The 17652-nt window shown below is 41.4% G+C and overlaps 2 protein-coding genes across 10 annotated transcripts in view; one reads left to right on the forward strand and one right to left on the reverse strand.

The window, feature by feature from the left end:
* The window catches only part of LOC147012715 (uncharacterized), a 286616-nt gene extending 272671 nt beyond the window's left edge, over positions 1-13945 (forward strand). For all 8 annotated transcript variants that reach the window (XM_085853811.1, XM_085853813.1, XM_085853814.1 and 5 more), the window contains 5 exons: positions 4848-5030; positions 5436-5502; positions 5643-5828; positions 11806-11883; positions 12401-13945. In XM_085853811.1, coding sequence (XP_085709937.1) covers positions 4848-5030; positions 5436-5502; positions 5643-5828; positions 11806-11883; positions 12401-12591 — 705 coding nt within the window. In that variant the 3' untranslated portion in view covers positions 12592-13945. The remainder of the gene's footprint in view (positions 1-4847; positions 5031-5435; positions 5503-5642; positions 5829-11805; positions 11884-12400) is intronic.
* A 2701-nt stretch (positions 13946-16646) lies between these two features.
* LOC147012716 (uncharacterized) overlaps positions 16647-17652 on the reverse strand; it is a 101703-nt gene continuing 100697 nt past the window's right edge. For both annotated transcript variants that reach the window (XM_085853820.1, XM_085853819.1), the window contains one exon: positions 16647-17564. In XM_085853820.1, the coding sequence (XP_085709946.1) occupies positions 17356-17564 (209 nt within the window). In that variant the 3' untranslated portion in view covers positions 16647-17355. The remainder of the gene's footprint in view (positions 17565-17652) is intronic.

Below are 17652 nucleotides of genomic sequence, written 5' to 3' on the forward strand. Positions count from 1 at the left end.
ACCAAGGGTGTGCGAAGCAACCCTCCGTGTTCCCCTAATTCCGGACGTATAAATTAATTCCGTTACGCAAAATGGCAGTTCAAGGCGAACAGGTGCAGGAAGGATTAGGTATGGATTTGGAGATGATAGAATCCATGGCCCAGGACGAAATGACCGTGCAGGACTCCATAATGCAGGATGAATTTCCCCCACAAACAACCCCAGAGCTCGAAATGGGCGCAGCGGTGGCCGCAGTGTATGACACCCCCTCCCTCCCCTCCTCCTCAAAATCCCTCCCCGGTCCCCAGCGAAACCGCGACCGACAATGGCAGATCGGTCCGGCTAGAGACACCGGCACAAATGGTGGAGATGATCACACAAGCAATGAGTGGGAAGATGCAACAGATGGAAAACGACATAAATGGAAATGCATGCAGGATAGAAAACAAAATGGATGGAAACGCACTCGAAGCAAAAAACGAAATTAAAGAAATGAAAAACGAAATGAAAAACGACATGAAAAACGAAATGAAACAAATGCGGGGTGAGATGCAGTGCATGGGGCTGGAACTCCAGGCTGGACAAAAGGCAATAATGACAGTGGCGCGCGACAATAATGACAGAAGCGCGGACAACGGTGTGCAAAATGGCGGCGCCACGTGCTGGAGCGAGCGAGCTGAGGGAGAGCGTGGATTGTGTCCGGCCCACGATGGAAGCGGGGGAGGAAAAAATAATTCGGGAGACACGTTGGGCGAGACTCGTGCAGGTGACAGAGAAAGTGACGGTGACACAGAGGGGAAAATTAAATGGGGTGACGGAGACGTGTACGAGACACGTAGAGACGAGGGAGATAATAAAGGAAGTAAAAGGAATAACAGAGACAAAGAAGGAAATAGAATTAACAGAGACGCGGGAGATGGAAACGGTAGAGAGACTACACGATAAAGACAGGATGAAAGACGAACACACACTCACATGGAAGTAGTGGATGACAATGGGGGGAGCTGGCAGAATGTCTCGTGACCTGGTGCAAGTAGCCGGATAGCCTCCTTATGGGACGACGGGAGGGAATATTCCCCCTTGAAGCGGATCTCGACCAGGTGGGTCTGGTCGAGCTTTGCGAGTTAGAGGGGGCGAGTGCTGTGAATGGGTATACACGGAGCTTGGGGGGTGTGAAGGCCCCGGGACCCCTTGTGGTGGAGCGAATTCCGGTGTGTGTGGTTTCGAAATGTGTGTTTACAAGTGTGGCGAAATGTGTGCTGAAAAGCGCGCAGAGTGAGGGTGGAAGGCGTTGTGTGAAAGAGACCGGGTGTGTGAATAATATGGCGTGCGTGGGTGAAAAGGAGTGCCGAAGTAAAAGGCCGTGTGTGAGAAAAACCGCGAGTGTGAAAGAAACACCGTGTGTGAGTGGAACCACGTGTGCGAGTGAAATGGCCCGCATGAGTGAACGGCCGTGTGTGAGAGAGACAGCATTTGTGAGGTCGCTGTACGTGAGGGAGATGGTGGTTGGCATGCGGTAACACGCAACCGCATGTCCAAGTGAAAGTGCCATCTCGAGGTGTGTGAGTGTCGTGGCACGTGAGAATGTGTGCGTAAGAGTGCGACGACGACGGTGCCTGACGGTGGACAAAGGCCGAGTAGCGGCCATAGCTATGTTGAGAACCGTGCCAGGTTTGAAAGGCAGCGCGCGGGGTCCGTGCTGTTCTTTGCATGAGGCCGCCGCGTGCACGGCCATATATATATATATATATATATATATATATATATATATATATATATATATATATATATATATATATATATATATATATATATATATATATATATATATATATACATACACACACACACATACATACACACACACACATATGCATTAGCTCCATTATATTAAGATTTATCTTTTTCTTATTCATTGGGTTAAAGATTTACTCTGAACTCACATTCCAGAAGTCTCTGATTTGTCATGATATCTGATGGAAGTTCCAGAATTTCATTGCCTGTCATTACAAATGTTTTAATGGTCGACATAAAACCTACATTATGCCAGTTCCACTTCACTTTACACACCAAAATGCATCTTTCAGCGAGAACGGCACTCAGTAGAGCACATATCTCTGCCAGGCTGAACAGTTTCTGTTTTGTATCCCACTGATAGTCCGTATATGCATCCGGATCTGAACCAAAATTTTATCGGCTTGTTCTTGTCACCTACCCAACTCATTCAGCAAGTTTTGTTGGAACCCATATGATATGGCACTGCCTTCCCTTCCCCTCTCCCTCATGCTTAAATCCTCTTCCCCTTCACAACTCTTCGGGCATCTCCGGGTGGTGTTTGTACCTTTATTTAATTACAACAAAAATACGATAAGTTGAATTTCAAATTTTAAACTTCAGAATTTATCTTAGCAGCTTAAAAAGTATTTATTTACGAAAAAAATTTATAATAATTATAAAGGTTTCCGTGCGGTACATAATGTGACCGGGCGCATCTTTATCGTCCTTTCAGCCACATGATTACTTAAAAACCATAGATGAGTCAAATACAGCACTTCCAGTACCTCAATCTTCTCAGGACTCTCTCCAACTCTCGTCTCTCCAACTGACAGGCAAACGGTCCAAACCCAGCTCACATTCCCTGTCACTGGGCCAATGATCCAACACTTGGCAAATCAGTAATTCATTAAATTCTTCAGATTTCACTCCAGATTTCAACACTTATTTAGTCCACAAGATCCAATTCTCAAATAATATTTTGATTATATACTTTAATTAGCCTATGAGAGTAGATTGTGTTTCCAAGGCAAAAGCATGTTTGAATTGGCCGAATCGAAATGGTGGCAAAGACCCTTGCGAGGAAAAGTTGGGTGAACCAAGGATAAGTCTTTCATGAAGGTAAGCCATTAATTATCTTCAAAAGGGGTGTTTAAATTTACCCAAACACACAATTTTCACTGATGCACTTCCTTGCCGTGCCCTTAGTATGCATGCTAAGTTTTGGGCCGCTAGGTTTCATGATTTTGGAGTTATGGAGGAGACACACACTGACACACACTGACACACACTGACATTTATCATTATTATAGATGATATCGATGGATCAGGTGTGTTCGGTGTCCCACATGATGATCCAAAGTTTGCATGCTTACCTTTGAGCTGACGAGTCTGGGTTTGATTCCCAAACTTTACAATAGACTGTCCGATTGTTCTTCACAGGCAGGTCTTCAGTCTGATAGTATTTGTTGGTTCAAGTTTAAGATCCCACGGTGTCTTTTGTGAAGTGTCGGCGAATCATCAACACACTGAACAATTTCCCCATTCTTATACCTTCAGTCAAACGTCAGGCGTGACCAGCCGGTTCGTAAAAGGCTTTGGCCAAACTTTCCCAATTGAAGATCAGTTTAAGTGGGGCCATTAAAGAAGTAGTCAGGTGGTGGGTAGCAAATTAGTTACAGTGACAAAATGGCATGGCAGTTGATCACGTGACTACTGTTGCTGCGAGAATTGCCGCAGATGACGGTTTATAGCAGGCCCATTTTTAAAACCCAGGCGAGACGGCTTCGAGGCGAGTGGGCATACTGCTCGGGCTTTGGCCATTCTTTCAGCCCACTTGCCTAATTCTTCTTCTTCTTTCATATGCAGCACATGGCTACAAAGTAGCATCATTAGCTGAAGATGTGGCTGTGCCGCATCGGCAACACCCTCTGGAAGTTAGAACAGGAATTTGTAATAGTGCCTGTGATAGCTCACCTACTCTTCATGAAGGGCACTGTGGGATGTTTAACATCCACCAACTAATGCCAGCAGATGGGACACCCATCCAACGTCCATCTGAGGGATGCCACACACATTGATGAATCACCCTGCCTGTGAAACACCAGGATGACAGTTTATAGCTTGTTCAGGATCCGAACCCAGGCTGGAATGTGTAGAGGTAAGCATGCGTACCTCTAGGCTATTCTACCAGCACACTTTACAAAGTCAAGCCCACCTTCTAGCACCTCCAATGTCCACCATCCTTCTCCCTCTCCTTACTTATATTCTCCAATCCCCCCTCCCTTCAGACCCCCACGAACACCCCCAATGTTCTCCTCCTCCCTCACCCCTTTCCCTCTGTCCTCTCTCCTCAAGGGGTCTGCAAAGATTTGGAGAATGTGTCCTGGTTTATCTCACGAGTTGAAAGCCATGCTGTAGTTAAAATGTTAGAGCCTTTGTTCTCACATAACTCCTTTTTTTTTGTCCTGTTATTATTTATCCTTTTTGTCTACTTGTGCTCTTCACATATTTTGAACAGGATGCATCCCAATTACACGATTTCCCCCCCTCCCCCCTCTACTGCTACAAGGAATTCCAGGATAAAAAGCAAAAACCTTAATTTTCATGCCTGTAGATCCTGTGCAACATCAATTGTTGAAACCTCAACAACAATGGAAATACCTGACATTATCTTCTGTGCCTTTTGACCATGTGATGAGTGATTTTGCCTGCACTGAATCATGGTGACAGAAACTGACGAACATACAGTAAAAAGTAGATATACTGTTGGCATATTGAGGTTTTTTAAGTGTTAATCAATGTTCACGTGATAAAACCTGCACTTGTAATTGAGGCACAACTGCTTGAAAGAAACGAAAGCGACACTATAGGATAAGATGTGCAATGCAAGTTTGGATGCAAAGTGGCACCAGATGTTCCATCTGTGAAAGCTTTTGTTTTTTTAAATCAAGAAAATACATGGAAAGCACATGGCCGAACATGAGGGATAGTGTTTAATAACATGCAAGTTTACAGTTTAACATTGAAGTTCTTGCATCTCTGGTGGTGTTAAAATGATGAATAAAAACGTCAATGACTGGTGTGTTACTCAGGGTGAGAAAGGCCAGCATGGAGATCGTGGGCCTCCTGGACCGCGTGGCCTACCAGGTCTGCCAGGGGGCATGGGGGACATAAAAGGTTTTGACAGCATGATGGGGCCACCTGGAATCCCTGGAGAAAGGGGATCTGCTGGACCTCCGGGTCCACACGGCTCTCCTGGCGCCACAGGACTTCAGGTCAGTTTTGTGCTGGAATTAGCAACTACCTGAAAGCAAGTTTCACTGGGAATATGTTCTCGATCTTTTCAGTGCCTCATGAGAATCTCGAAGAACTTTTGCCTTGATTTCTGTTTGATGTGAAGGGCAACAAAGCAGCGTGCTGGATGAACCTCTGGCATTAAATAGATGAGGATTGTAAACTGAATAACAATGACTTATTCTGTTGTTGCTCAATATTGTTCACCAAATATTGAACATAAAGTTCACTCATTTGCTCATTTATTTATTTATTTTGTTTGTTTTGCCTTACTGTCTCATGACCGTGACATCATGAATCCTCGAATACAATGACATAACATGTGGTGAGTAAGTGTTGAGAGATGTATTCTGCAGCATAAGGTTAACAATTCATTTTGCGACCAGGGAGAGGCACCGTCATTTGATGAAATCAAGAGATACATCAGGGATGAAATATCAAGGCAGATGAATGGTAAGATGAAGAATGAAGTGTAGTTGCCATGGATAGTTAATGACGTCTTTATGAGTTACGTGGGAAAAAATAGTGAAAGGCCTACAGTGGTGGGATTGAAACATGACTTGTATCACTCTCTCTCTCTCTTGTTATTACAGATCAGATTGAGCGCCTAATGTCACGGTGGAAAGTCCCAGCACCTGTACAACCACAGGCCGGTAGACCGGGGCCACCTGGTCCTTCAGGAAAAGAGGGAACACCCGGAATTCCAGGCCCTCCTGGTCACCCCGGATCTCAAGGTCCATTTGGCCCAAGAGGACTACCTGGTGCGATGGGACCCAAAGGTATGAGGGGTACAATTATTGTAGTTTGAGAAATTTACTTATAAATTACCAGGAAAAAAAATCCCAGCATGCTCTACTTTGGACTTTCTTTCACTCATCGCAATATCCCAAATATCCCATGTAACCATATCTATATTGTGAAGGCCTGCAAGTCAGTTATCACAAATTAATTAAAAGGTTCAGAGAATTCATGAAAAGGTTAAGTGAACTCGTGAAGAGAATAATTTTGTTGAACCACTCTACCTTTTTTTGGTTTCAGGAATGCTTGCAGCGATTTAGTGCCCATTGCAAGTTCGCCTGGGGGCATTTAAGAGCCAACCCTGAAATCTGAACTGACAGCACACACGCACCAAGCCGGACAAGGAGATTAATTAATTCATTCAATTGGGTTTCATTTAAAAAATTTACCAAAGGAGTAGTCCAAATATTTAAAACGAGCAAATACCACCCGTCGCTTCGCTGACGGGAATACTTGGAGCGGGGAGAAAATGAGGGGGGAGTGGAGAGGGGTGGGGGAGAGAGAGAGAGAGGGGAGAAGAGAAATAAGGGAGGGGAACGAGGGGGGGGGAGAGTGAGCTGGGGTGGGGAAGTGAGGAGGGAGGGAGACTGAGGAAGGGTGTGGGATGGGAATGCAGCATAAGGTGAGAGGAAGGGAAGGCAGCCGTGCGATGGAGCGTTAATTACGATTCATACTGTCTCATCAAAATGATTCTGCAAAGAATAACAGTGAAGATGGAAACAAAATATTGTCTGAAATCCATATTCTGCCAGTCATACTATGAATACTGCCCAGACATATCCGGAGATAAACACAGTCCAGAGACAAATACCGCCCAGACACGTCCGGATACAAACACTGCCCAGACACATATGGAGACAAACACCGCCCGGACACGTCCGGAGACAAACTCCCATCCAGACATAAACACCGCCCCGACACGTGCGGAGAGAAACACCGCCCGGACACGTCTGGAGCCAAGCCATCCAGAGACAAACACCATCCACACATGTCCAAAGACAAACTCCCATCCAGATACAAACACTGCCTGGACACGTCCGGAGAGAAACACCGCCCGGACACGTCTGGAGAGAAACACTGCCCGGACAAGTCTGGAGAGAAACACCGCCCAGACACGTCTGGAGCCAAGCCATCCAGAGACAAACACCATCCACACATGTCCAAAGACAAACTCCTATCCAGATACAAACACTGCCTGGACACGTCCGGAGAGAAACACCACCCGGACACGTCTGGAGAGAAACACCGCCCGGACACGTCTGGAGAGAAACACTGCCCGAACAAGTCTGGAGAGAAACACCGCCCAGACACGTCTAGAGAGAAACATCGCCCAGACATGTCCAGAGAAAAATACCACCCAGAGACATCCGGAGAAAAACACTGCCTTGACATGTCTGGAGACAAACTCCCACCCGGACATAAACATCGATCTTACACTTTGAGAGACAAACATCGCCCGGACGTGTCTGGAGCCAAGCTGTCAAGAGATAAACACTGCTCAGGCACATCCGGAGACAAACTCCCATCCAGACACATCCGGAGATAAATACCATCCAGACAAGTCTGGAGATAAACCCCACCAGGACATGTCCCAAAATTTTTTTGGGAATCGACAGAATGGAGTCAGTTTGATTTCCAACGACAGCACATACTGTATGCAACCCAAAAACCTTGAGTCGCTTTCACCGAAAAACAACACTGCATTTATATAGACATTTCAAGGAGATGCGCACAAACATTAATCTTTATACCTCGTAAACAGCTGCGTGTGAATGGTGGAAAAAAAATTTGGCTCGGGAATTGAGAAAATGAGTTCATCTGGCAAATGGCTCAGAAATCGGCCATTATCAAATGTATTTTGCTTTGAACTCACAAAAAGAAACATAACCTTTGAAAAGCACATCTCATTACCGATTTCTTTAGAAACAGTCACGAGATCAAAGGAAAACCTGATAAAACCTCAATAAGATAAGGGATGAAAGTTTGCCACCAAGGCACCCACAACAAGCATGGCATTCTCACACACCCACGGAGAGACACTACAAATCTAAATCTACCCATATGTACTATGTCCGTGTGTGCTGTATACATACCACTACCTTGTAGTAATTGTAAATACTTTAGAGACGTACTCACATTCTAATTGTACATACTTTATACACACACTCACATTTTAATTGTACATACTTTATACACACACACACACATTCTAATTGTACATACTTTATTCACAAACTCACATTCTAATTATACATACTTTATAGACATCTCACATTCTAATTGTACATACTTTATAGACATACTCACATTCTAATTGTACATACTTTATACATACACTCGCATTCTAATTGTATATACTTTAGAGACATACTCACATTCTAATTGTACATATTTATACACACACTCACATTGTAATTGTACATAGTTGATATACACACTCACATTATAATTGTACATAATTTATAGACGTACTCACACTCTAATTGTACATACTTTATACACATACTCACATTCTAATTGTACATACTTTACACACACACTCACATTCTAATTGTACATACTTTATAAAAACACTCACATTCTAATTGTACATACTTTATAGACATACTCACATTCTAATTGTACATACTTTATACACACTCACATTCTAATTGTACGTAATTTATATACATACTCACATTCTAATTGTACTTACTTTACATACACACTCACATTCTAATTGTACATACTTTATAGACATACTCACATTCTAATTGTACATACTTTATACACACACTCACATTCTAATTGTACATACTTTAAAGACATACTCACATTCTAATTGTACATACTTTATAGACATACTCACATTCTAATTGTACATACTTTATACACACACTCACATTCTAATTGTACATAATTTATATACATACTCACATTCAAATTGTATTTACTTTATATACACACTCACATTCTAATTGTTCATACTTTTTGACGTCCTCACATTCTAATTGTACATACTTTATGCACACACTCACATTCTAATTGTACATACTTTATAGACATACTCACATTCTAATTGTACATACTTTATACACACACTCACATTCAAATTGTACGTAATTTATATACATACATTCTAATTGTACTTACTTTATATACACACTCACATTCTAATTGTACATACTTTATAGACATACTCACATTCTAATTGTACATACTTAATACACACAGTCACATTCTAATTGTACATACTTTATACACACACTCACATTCTAATTGTACATACTTTAGAGACGAACTCACATTCTAATTGTACATACTTTATCGACGTACACACATTCTAATTATACATACTTTATAGACATACTCACATTCTAATTATACATACTTTATAGACATACTCACATTCTAATTGTACATACTTTATAGACATACTCATTCTAATTGTACATACTTTATACATACACTCACATTCTAATTGTACATACTTTATCGACGTACACACATTCTAATTGCACATACTTTATTCACAAACTCACATTCTAATTATACATACTTTATAGACATACTCACATTCTAATTGTACATACTTTATAGACATACTCACTTTCTAATTGTACATATTTTATACATACACTCGCATTCTAATTGTATATACTTTAGAGACATACTCACATTCTTATTGTACATATTTATACACACACTCACATTGTAATTGTACATACTTTATAGACGAACTGACATTCTAATTGTACACACTTTATATACACACTCACATTCTAATTGTACATACTTTATAAAAACACTCACATTCTAATTGTACATACTTTATAGACATACTCACATTCTAATTGTACATACTTTATACACACACTTACATTCTAATTGTACGTAATTTATATACATACTCACATTCTAATTGTACTTACTTTATATACACACTCACATTCTAATTGTACATACTTTATAGACATACTCACATTCTAATTGTACATACTTAATACACACACTCACATTCTAATTGTACATACTTTATACACATACTCACATTCTAATTGTACATACTTTAGAGACGAACTCACATTCTAATTGTATATACTTTATATACACTCTCACATTCTAATTGTATATACTTTATTTACACACTCTCACATTCTAATTGTATATACTTTATTTACACACTCACATTCTAATTGTACATACTTTATAGACATGCTCACATTCTAATTGTACATTCTTCATAGACATACTCACATTCTAATTGTACATACTTTATACACACTCGCATTCTAATTGTACATACTTTATAGACTTACTCACATTCTAATTGTACATACTTTATCGACGTACTCAAATTCTAATATGTAAAAAAAAATTTAGGATACAATGTCAAGGCCTGTATGGGAGCTAACACACAGAACATATAACAAGGGGAGTAGAATACAAGAGAGACGGGAGAAGGAAACACAAAACTGTGGAACAGAGATGTGGGGAGATCTGTGGAAGGGAGAGGGATGGGGTAGGGTACACGGGATAAACAAGATGGACACTACAGGGACTTCGAGAATGAAATCAGGGAATATGAAGGAGGTGGGTTTGGGGTGGATTAATGGGGGAAGAAAAGAGATGGTTGTGAACAGCTGTTTTGAAGACCTGGAGGGAAGAATGGAATTGAAGTGTGTGGGACTTTGTTCCAAAGGTGAGAAAAAGAGAGGAATGAAAGAATTAAGGTGAGCAGTGATTCTTGATTTTGGTAGTTTCACCAGAAAGTGGTTGCTGGTGGACCTTGATCGCCCTGCATGGGTGGGACAGATTGCAGACAGAGCAATGGGTGGGGAGGCCAGAGAGGAGACAGTGGAAGACAGAAAGACCACAGACCTGCCTGTGGTGAGAGGGTGAGACATACAAAGACTCAGCCTCATCGCGGGAGATACCCATTATCCGAAATGCCTTGGTTTCCACAGCGTGAAGCCGAGATAGATGAGAGGCGGGAGCACCAGCCCAGAGGGGAGAGCAATACTGCATTCGGCTGAATGGGCCCAGAACATTGCTTTAAGGAACCCCAGCCTTGACAGGAAGAGGTGATGAGAGAATTCCATTAAGGGTCACACGTTGCGGTGTACTGCTACTGCGGTACAGTACACCGCATGTACGATCATGAGAGATTGACCTTAATTCACTATATCGAACAGTTTGTGAATGCTGTGATAGAAAACTGCAGATTGGAGGCAAAACTGTGCGATCAACTCCAGGTTGGATCAGCTTTTCAACAACAATCGTGTGATTTATACGATCAAAAACTTTACTGAGGTCACTGGCACACAAGTTCATGTAATTGCCAAGTTTGTCAACATGGCTATGAATTCTGTTGAGCAAACTCACAAGGTAATGCACAATTTAACTGCCTTTCCTATTGCCATACTGTTGGTAATAAATGCCAAATTGTCTGTCCCACATCACTGATATGGCAAGGAATCCCTTAAATCCTCACACAATTACAAGCATGATAGAGATCGGGCGGAGCTGTTCATAGCTCGTGACAGGAGTACACCTCGGGACTGGGAATAGTTTTTCAACTTTGGGGAAAACATCCAAATCTGAGGCATAAATTAATCATTTGTGTGTTGTGTGTTCGAGATTGGTTGAGATTTGTCACAAACAAATTATTTTATTTTTCCTGTAAGACCGTCACCTGGATGACTGGCTTTGGATCTATTGAGTTTGAACAGACAGGTAAACTCCCTTTCCTGAAGGTAAGTGAGCCAGTTTTTTTTTTTTCATCGCAATCCAACGGCGACATTGTTGTTCTCCTGAGAACGTTTGGAATCAAAATTCCAGAATACTGCTCCCTTTTAGCCAGATTTGTACATACAACCTCTGGTGTATTCTCCGTACCACAAAGTATAAACTGAGGTCCTGTAAATTCTTCACAAAGAGACAAGAGACTGCAGGTTATGAACTCTTTCTCTCAAACAGGTGAGCAGGGCCTCCCAGGTGAACCGGGGATCAAGGGAATTGGCGAGGTTGGAGAACCAGGACCACCTGGACCTCCAGGTATGCACACACGATGATCCGGTGACATTTATATATTGAACCTTGAAGACCTTTTACTTGCAGAAAAAGGTTGTTTTTTTATCTAAAAATGCAGACACATTTGCCTGCCAGTAATAACCAATCACAAGTGCATACATTTCATCATCAAAACTATACCTGGTTGAAAGGTTAACTGAAGAAAAGTTACAATTCATCTGACATTCTACAAAGTTCTGGTTGTTGGTAGAATAGCGAGACATGCGACTTGGTTTTATAACATTAAAACTTTCAGATATCTGATGAGCAGTATCACCCAGCTCGAAAAACTCTCCTGCTGAAAATAATTAATTGTATAATTTGAACTTATCCAAAGCATCATCTCATGAACCTGGTTCTTGATTTGTGCATTTGGGTAAAGGATGTGGGATGTTCTTACAGATCTGCCTTTATTTCTGTAATTTGTTTACATATTAGCTACAACTTGCATTTCATGCCAGCAATTTCAACTTAAAGATGTTTTTGACTGGATGTTCCCCAGGCATTCCTGGGATGCCGGGTTATGGAAAGCATGGGTCTCCCGGAAGCCCGGGTCCTCCGGGCATTCCTGGAAGCAGTGGCCCACCGGGCGCTAGGGGTCCATCCGGCAGACAAGGCCGGTGCATGCCCTCGCAGTGTTTCCACGACCACCAGAGGAGGGGCCCGCAGCAAAAGAATGTCAAGGGCCTATGATCGGTGGCCATTTTGACAGTGGAGGCTCATTCGGCCACAGGTTTCCAAGCCGGTTGTTTGTTACGATTAATCGAACAAGCTTATCCTGTCAGAAATCCCTGAGGTTACGAAATGTCAGGCTAGAATGTCATTGTTCTTTCCAATTATCTCACTGGGAGTTCTTATTCAGTACCCTAACCGCGATAAGATGTGAACACAATCTCCTTTTATAGAAGAAACTTTCAGGCTTCTTGGGCCTAAAAATGGTGCTGTATCTTCTACCAATAGACCTGTTGGTCGACTTCATTCTATACCTCCTTTACAATGGTACAAAGAAGATGTTTAATATTAGATAGAGTATTTAGTTTTTGTTTTTTTTTAATTCCATTGATTTATCTGTCGGTGCTTCTGTCCAACGAGAAATCCGAACCAAATAATATGTATTACACAATTTAATTCAAGGGATGATTATCATAAAACCCTGCCACATGCATCCAAATGATAGTTGAAGTGCATTGTAAACATAGCATCGACTGGGGATGCTTTGAGCGAAGCAAGACGTTTCCCAAATCAAACTCTAACATGTGCAAGGAACATTGCAAGGAGTACAAGATTGAGAAAAATATTCGATTTGTGACGTCGTGACGAATGAAAATGTTCAGAAAAGTTGTTCAAAGTTCCTCCACCATTCAGAGTAATCCCAGCGTAATCCCGGCGATCAGAGTAATCCTGGAGTAATCCAGGTGGTCAGGGTAATCTCAGAGTAATCCAGGTGCTCAGAGTAATCCCAGGTGTTCAGAGTAATATTGATGAGGTGATTTATCCCCCATCCTATCCTTATTTCAGGTTTCTTGTTTGTTCACATCACTTGCTTGCTTGTCCTGTTTGAGAGGTTTTTATTCATCTTGTAGACCTCTATTACAGCCCCTCTCCCACCCCCAGCTGTTTTTGGACACTACACCTTTTTGTACATTTTAAAGTAATTATTTCTTGTCAAATGACAAAGGAGTATTTTAAATGACATTTTTAGTTGTTTTTTTTTTTATATCCTGCTTTTCATGAGGTTCTAGCTGGTCTATTTTATCCACATCATGAAAATGTCCTCACAACTGCAATTTCTTCAATGTGGACCTGGAGTATTCCACTATGAATCAGGTTTTCTTTTTCATTATTATTATTGAACAAAGTCAGCCTGATGGTCAAACTGTTAAATGATGTGAACACCTCTTTTACTCTATTTCTGTTTGTTTATGCCCTTGCTTCTTGTGTTTAACTTTGGCACCTCTGGTGGTTCTTTGCCGTTTTTTTGTGACCTCTTTTATTTGTCAGCCTCGATCTTGTAAAGAAAAACAATACACTGTTACCTTCATTCCTACCTGTCTCCATCGCGTCATGGTTCAAGCAATCTCTCCGAGTCTGGTTGCTCAGCGGTTCGATTCAGACACTGGTCGAGTCATACCAACAAAGACTTTAAAAATGGTAACTCACCTGACACTCAACATTGAGACAATTGAGCATGGATAAATCACATGGGATTGGCATCCCATGTTGGAGGGGGTGGTGTATTTCTCTCTACAATGACCTGCTGACTGCGAAGAGAAAAATGCCGTCAAGAGATGGTATTGCCAGCACCAAGAGTGTTCTGCGAAGTTACTTCCCCCAAGGTGAACAGCTGTGTTTGTCTGAAGTGAGCTCCTGTGTTTGTCTGGTACGTGCGTGCGTGTGTGCGTGCGTGCGTGCGTGCGTGCGTGTGTGTGTGTGTGTGTGTGTGTGTGTGTGTGTGTGTGTGTGTGTGTGTGTGTGTGTGTGTGTGTGTGTGTGTGTGTGTGTGTTTAATTTTAATAATCACCCTTTAGCTGTTGTGCTGAACCATTCATGCTCCATCCTGGCCTTTGCTAGGAGGAATTATAATAAGCAAGTGCATTCTGGGACAAAAACACAATGCTTGCCCATAACAATGTAAGCAGCCAAATAATTAATTTGGAAAGGCAGTTGGGAATGGCATTATGCATGACATGCTCCAACTTTTTTGTGCATCACCCACTGGTTTAACAGCACATCATGCACGAGCCCTTCCCACAGACAGATCACTTCGGCATCAACAATTAGGCTTTACAGGTACATCATGTCAGCATCAAGGCGAGGGGGAAGGAGTAACTCAAACATGAACTCGTTTTTGCCGACTGGGCGTCATCAGCAAGTTGTGGCCACCACCACTCCCCATCCTTTGGCCTGACTGGTAAAGGCGGAAAAAGAGAGGAGGGTGGCTGGAGAGGAGACGGTAGAGACAGAAAGACCACAGACCTGCCTGTCATGAGAGAGAGAGACCCAAAGACTCAGCTTCATCGCGGGAGATATCAATGATCTTAAATGCCTTAGTTTTCACAGGGTGAAGCTGAGAAAGGTGAGAGGTGGGAGTACAATCCCAAAGGGGTGAGCAGTACTCCATCAGGCTGCGGATGAAAACTTTGTACTTGGTCAGAAGCCAAGGAATATTGTAAGGAGTACAAGATTGAGAAAAGTATTCGATTTCTGACGTCATGACGAATGAAAATGTTCAGAAAAATTGTTCAAAGTTCCTCCAGCGTTCAGAGTAATCCTGGTATTGAGTAATGCAGGAGTAATCCATGTGTTCAGAGTAATCCCAGAGTAATCCAGGTGTTCAGAGTAATCCCAGGGTAATCTTGGTATTGAGTAATGCAGAGTAATCCAGGTGTTCACAGTAATTCCAAAGTATTCCAGGTGTTCAGAGTAATCCCGGAGTCATCCTTAAGTAATTCCGGTGATCAGAGTAATTTTGGAGTAATCCTAAAGTAATTCCGGCAATCAGAGTAATTCTGGCGATCAGAGTAATGCAGGTGTGAACATTATATCTCAAAAGGTTGTTGACAGATTCAGATGAAACTTGGTGAACAGTTTGGATATGTGACAAGGACGAAATTATTATATTTTGGTGTAGATTCGGATAAGAATACAACAATTTTTTTTTCATGATTTTTCACCATTGAAAGATCGAGCCAAAATGATTTTTAGCACAGTATCTCAAATAGTTATGGATGGATTCGGATGAAACTTGTTGGACATGTTGGGTGTGTGTCAAGGATTTGGTGGACAGGTTGGTTGTCTGACAATGACAAATCTTTTTGATTTTGGTGAGGAGGATCTGGATGTGATAAGTATTCAATTTTCTTTAAAATCTTCACCATTGAGATATGGGGCCAAAAATGATGTATAGCATGATATCTCAAAAAATGTTGTTGATGAGTTATAACAAAACGAGATGGATAAGTTAGGTAGGTGACAAGAACAAGCTGATTACATCCTGTTTAAGCTCTGGATCGAGATCCGGTCTATCAGTGGGATACGAAATGTAATCTGTTCAGCCTGGTGGAGGTATGCACAATACTGAGTGCCGTCAGCCCATCCCCCACACAACAGAAGATGGGGTTTTGCAATCACTTCTTTGTTGGTGTGTGTGTGTGTCTGTCTCTCTGTGTGTCTGTCATGGCCGTAACTTTTTTTTTACCATTTGAGCTTTTGTCATCAAATTTACAACAAAGCTTAATTTTGATAATATGGATAAAATAATTAATAATTTCGTCAAAATAAAAGGTCAGCATCACATAAAATCGTCAATTTTCATTTATATTATTATTATGATTGTTCGACCCTTTTTTGGCCTTTTTTTGCTCTATTTTTTTTATCATCAACCACTTAGCCGATTGACACTAAATTTTCAAGGTATGAGTGACCCCTAATGGAGAATATTTCAATGGAAATTGTGGCATCATAGGTCACGTGGTATGGCAGCCACCTTGGATTCGACACACAAAAAAAATCATTGCACCTGCTGATTGGAAAAATTTGAAACTTGGCACATGACGTTCTACTCTCAATGAGGAATAGGGGTTTGCATGGATGACATCAGTGAAGTGTAGACCAGCCATAAATGTTTTAATCAAAATCCTTGTTTACCTTTGAGATTCAGTGTGAATCTTCAGGCCGTAAAGTTTTTACAAATTGAGCTTTTGTTATCAAATTTTCAACAAACCTTTATGATGAGATTGTGGGGAACACAAATTACTAAAATGTACAATGTTTTTTTTTAACTGTCGTTTTTGTCAAGTTTAGTTCAAGTAAAAAGTGGACACAGATGGGCTTTGCAGTTTGAGATGCTTTCTTGTTTTTTTATGTTCTGAGGCTGATTCCAATAAAATAATGATTCAAGGTGGACTCGAGTCGTTGTCCTGGACTTTAGTCTGATTCATGACTGAGTAGATTATGTTATACCTTAACCAATTTTACATTTCCAAATCACACTAACGTGTATTTGCAATTGTCCATTCATGACTCGCAAAAAAACACCAATATAATTGTTCTACCTTTCTGTTTCCTTGTTTTGATGAGCAATGATGACATCATCACCCACAAATGTCCATGATAGACTCCAGGACAGAATGCTCCCTGCAAATATAATCTTCAATGGAGAATTTATTATGAACATTGGACAGGCTTACTCCAGATGACTTTAGGACCGGTATTTGATTCCTACCATAGAATTTCAAGAAATACTCTACAAAGTCACAGTGCTTTAAAATGAAGAGGAAACGTTTACTGTATTTCAAGTATAACAGTTCAAGCATTATCGTTTAAAGTTACACTTTGGTCTGTTCTACTCTCTCAAGTTGCTTTAAAATATTCAAAATAACCCTGAGTGAATAATGTTCCAGCAATTGGCAGGTTCCTCCAATTTATAGTACAAGCTGCTAAATATCAACGTGAAGTTCAGCTTGTTGGAGTTTCCTCAACTCCATTGCTGCCTTTTTTGGAGGAATAGAAGCCATGTGTCGGTGGCATGCAAAGAGAATTGTCACAAATCCCAGAAACACCGGAAAATCCTCTAACACCAGGCCAGCCTGCATGCCCTGCAAAGCCAGAGTCTCCATTCACTCCATCACGACCATTATTGCTGGGCCCAGGCATGCCAGGAAGACCTGCACAGTGCACGATGCATATGGTGATTCCTCATGCAAAACTGTGAACATAAGAAATAAACTAAGTGAAAAGACGTTTTCTGAGGGT

Source organism: Eptatretus burgeri, chromosome 14 (assembly GCF_056783735.1).
Source record: "Eptatretus burgeri isolate ZD-2024b chromosome 14, Ebu_testis_v1, whole genome shotgun sequence".
In the NCBI taxonomy this organism is placed as follows: Eukaryota; Metazoa; Chordata; class Myxini; order Myxiniformes; family Myxinidae; genus Eptatretus; species Eptatretus burgeri.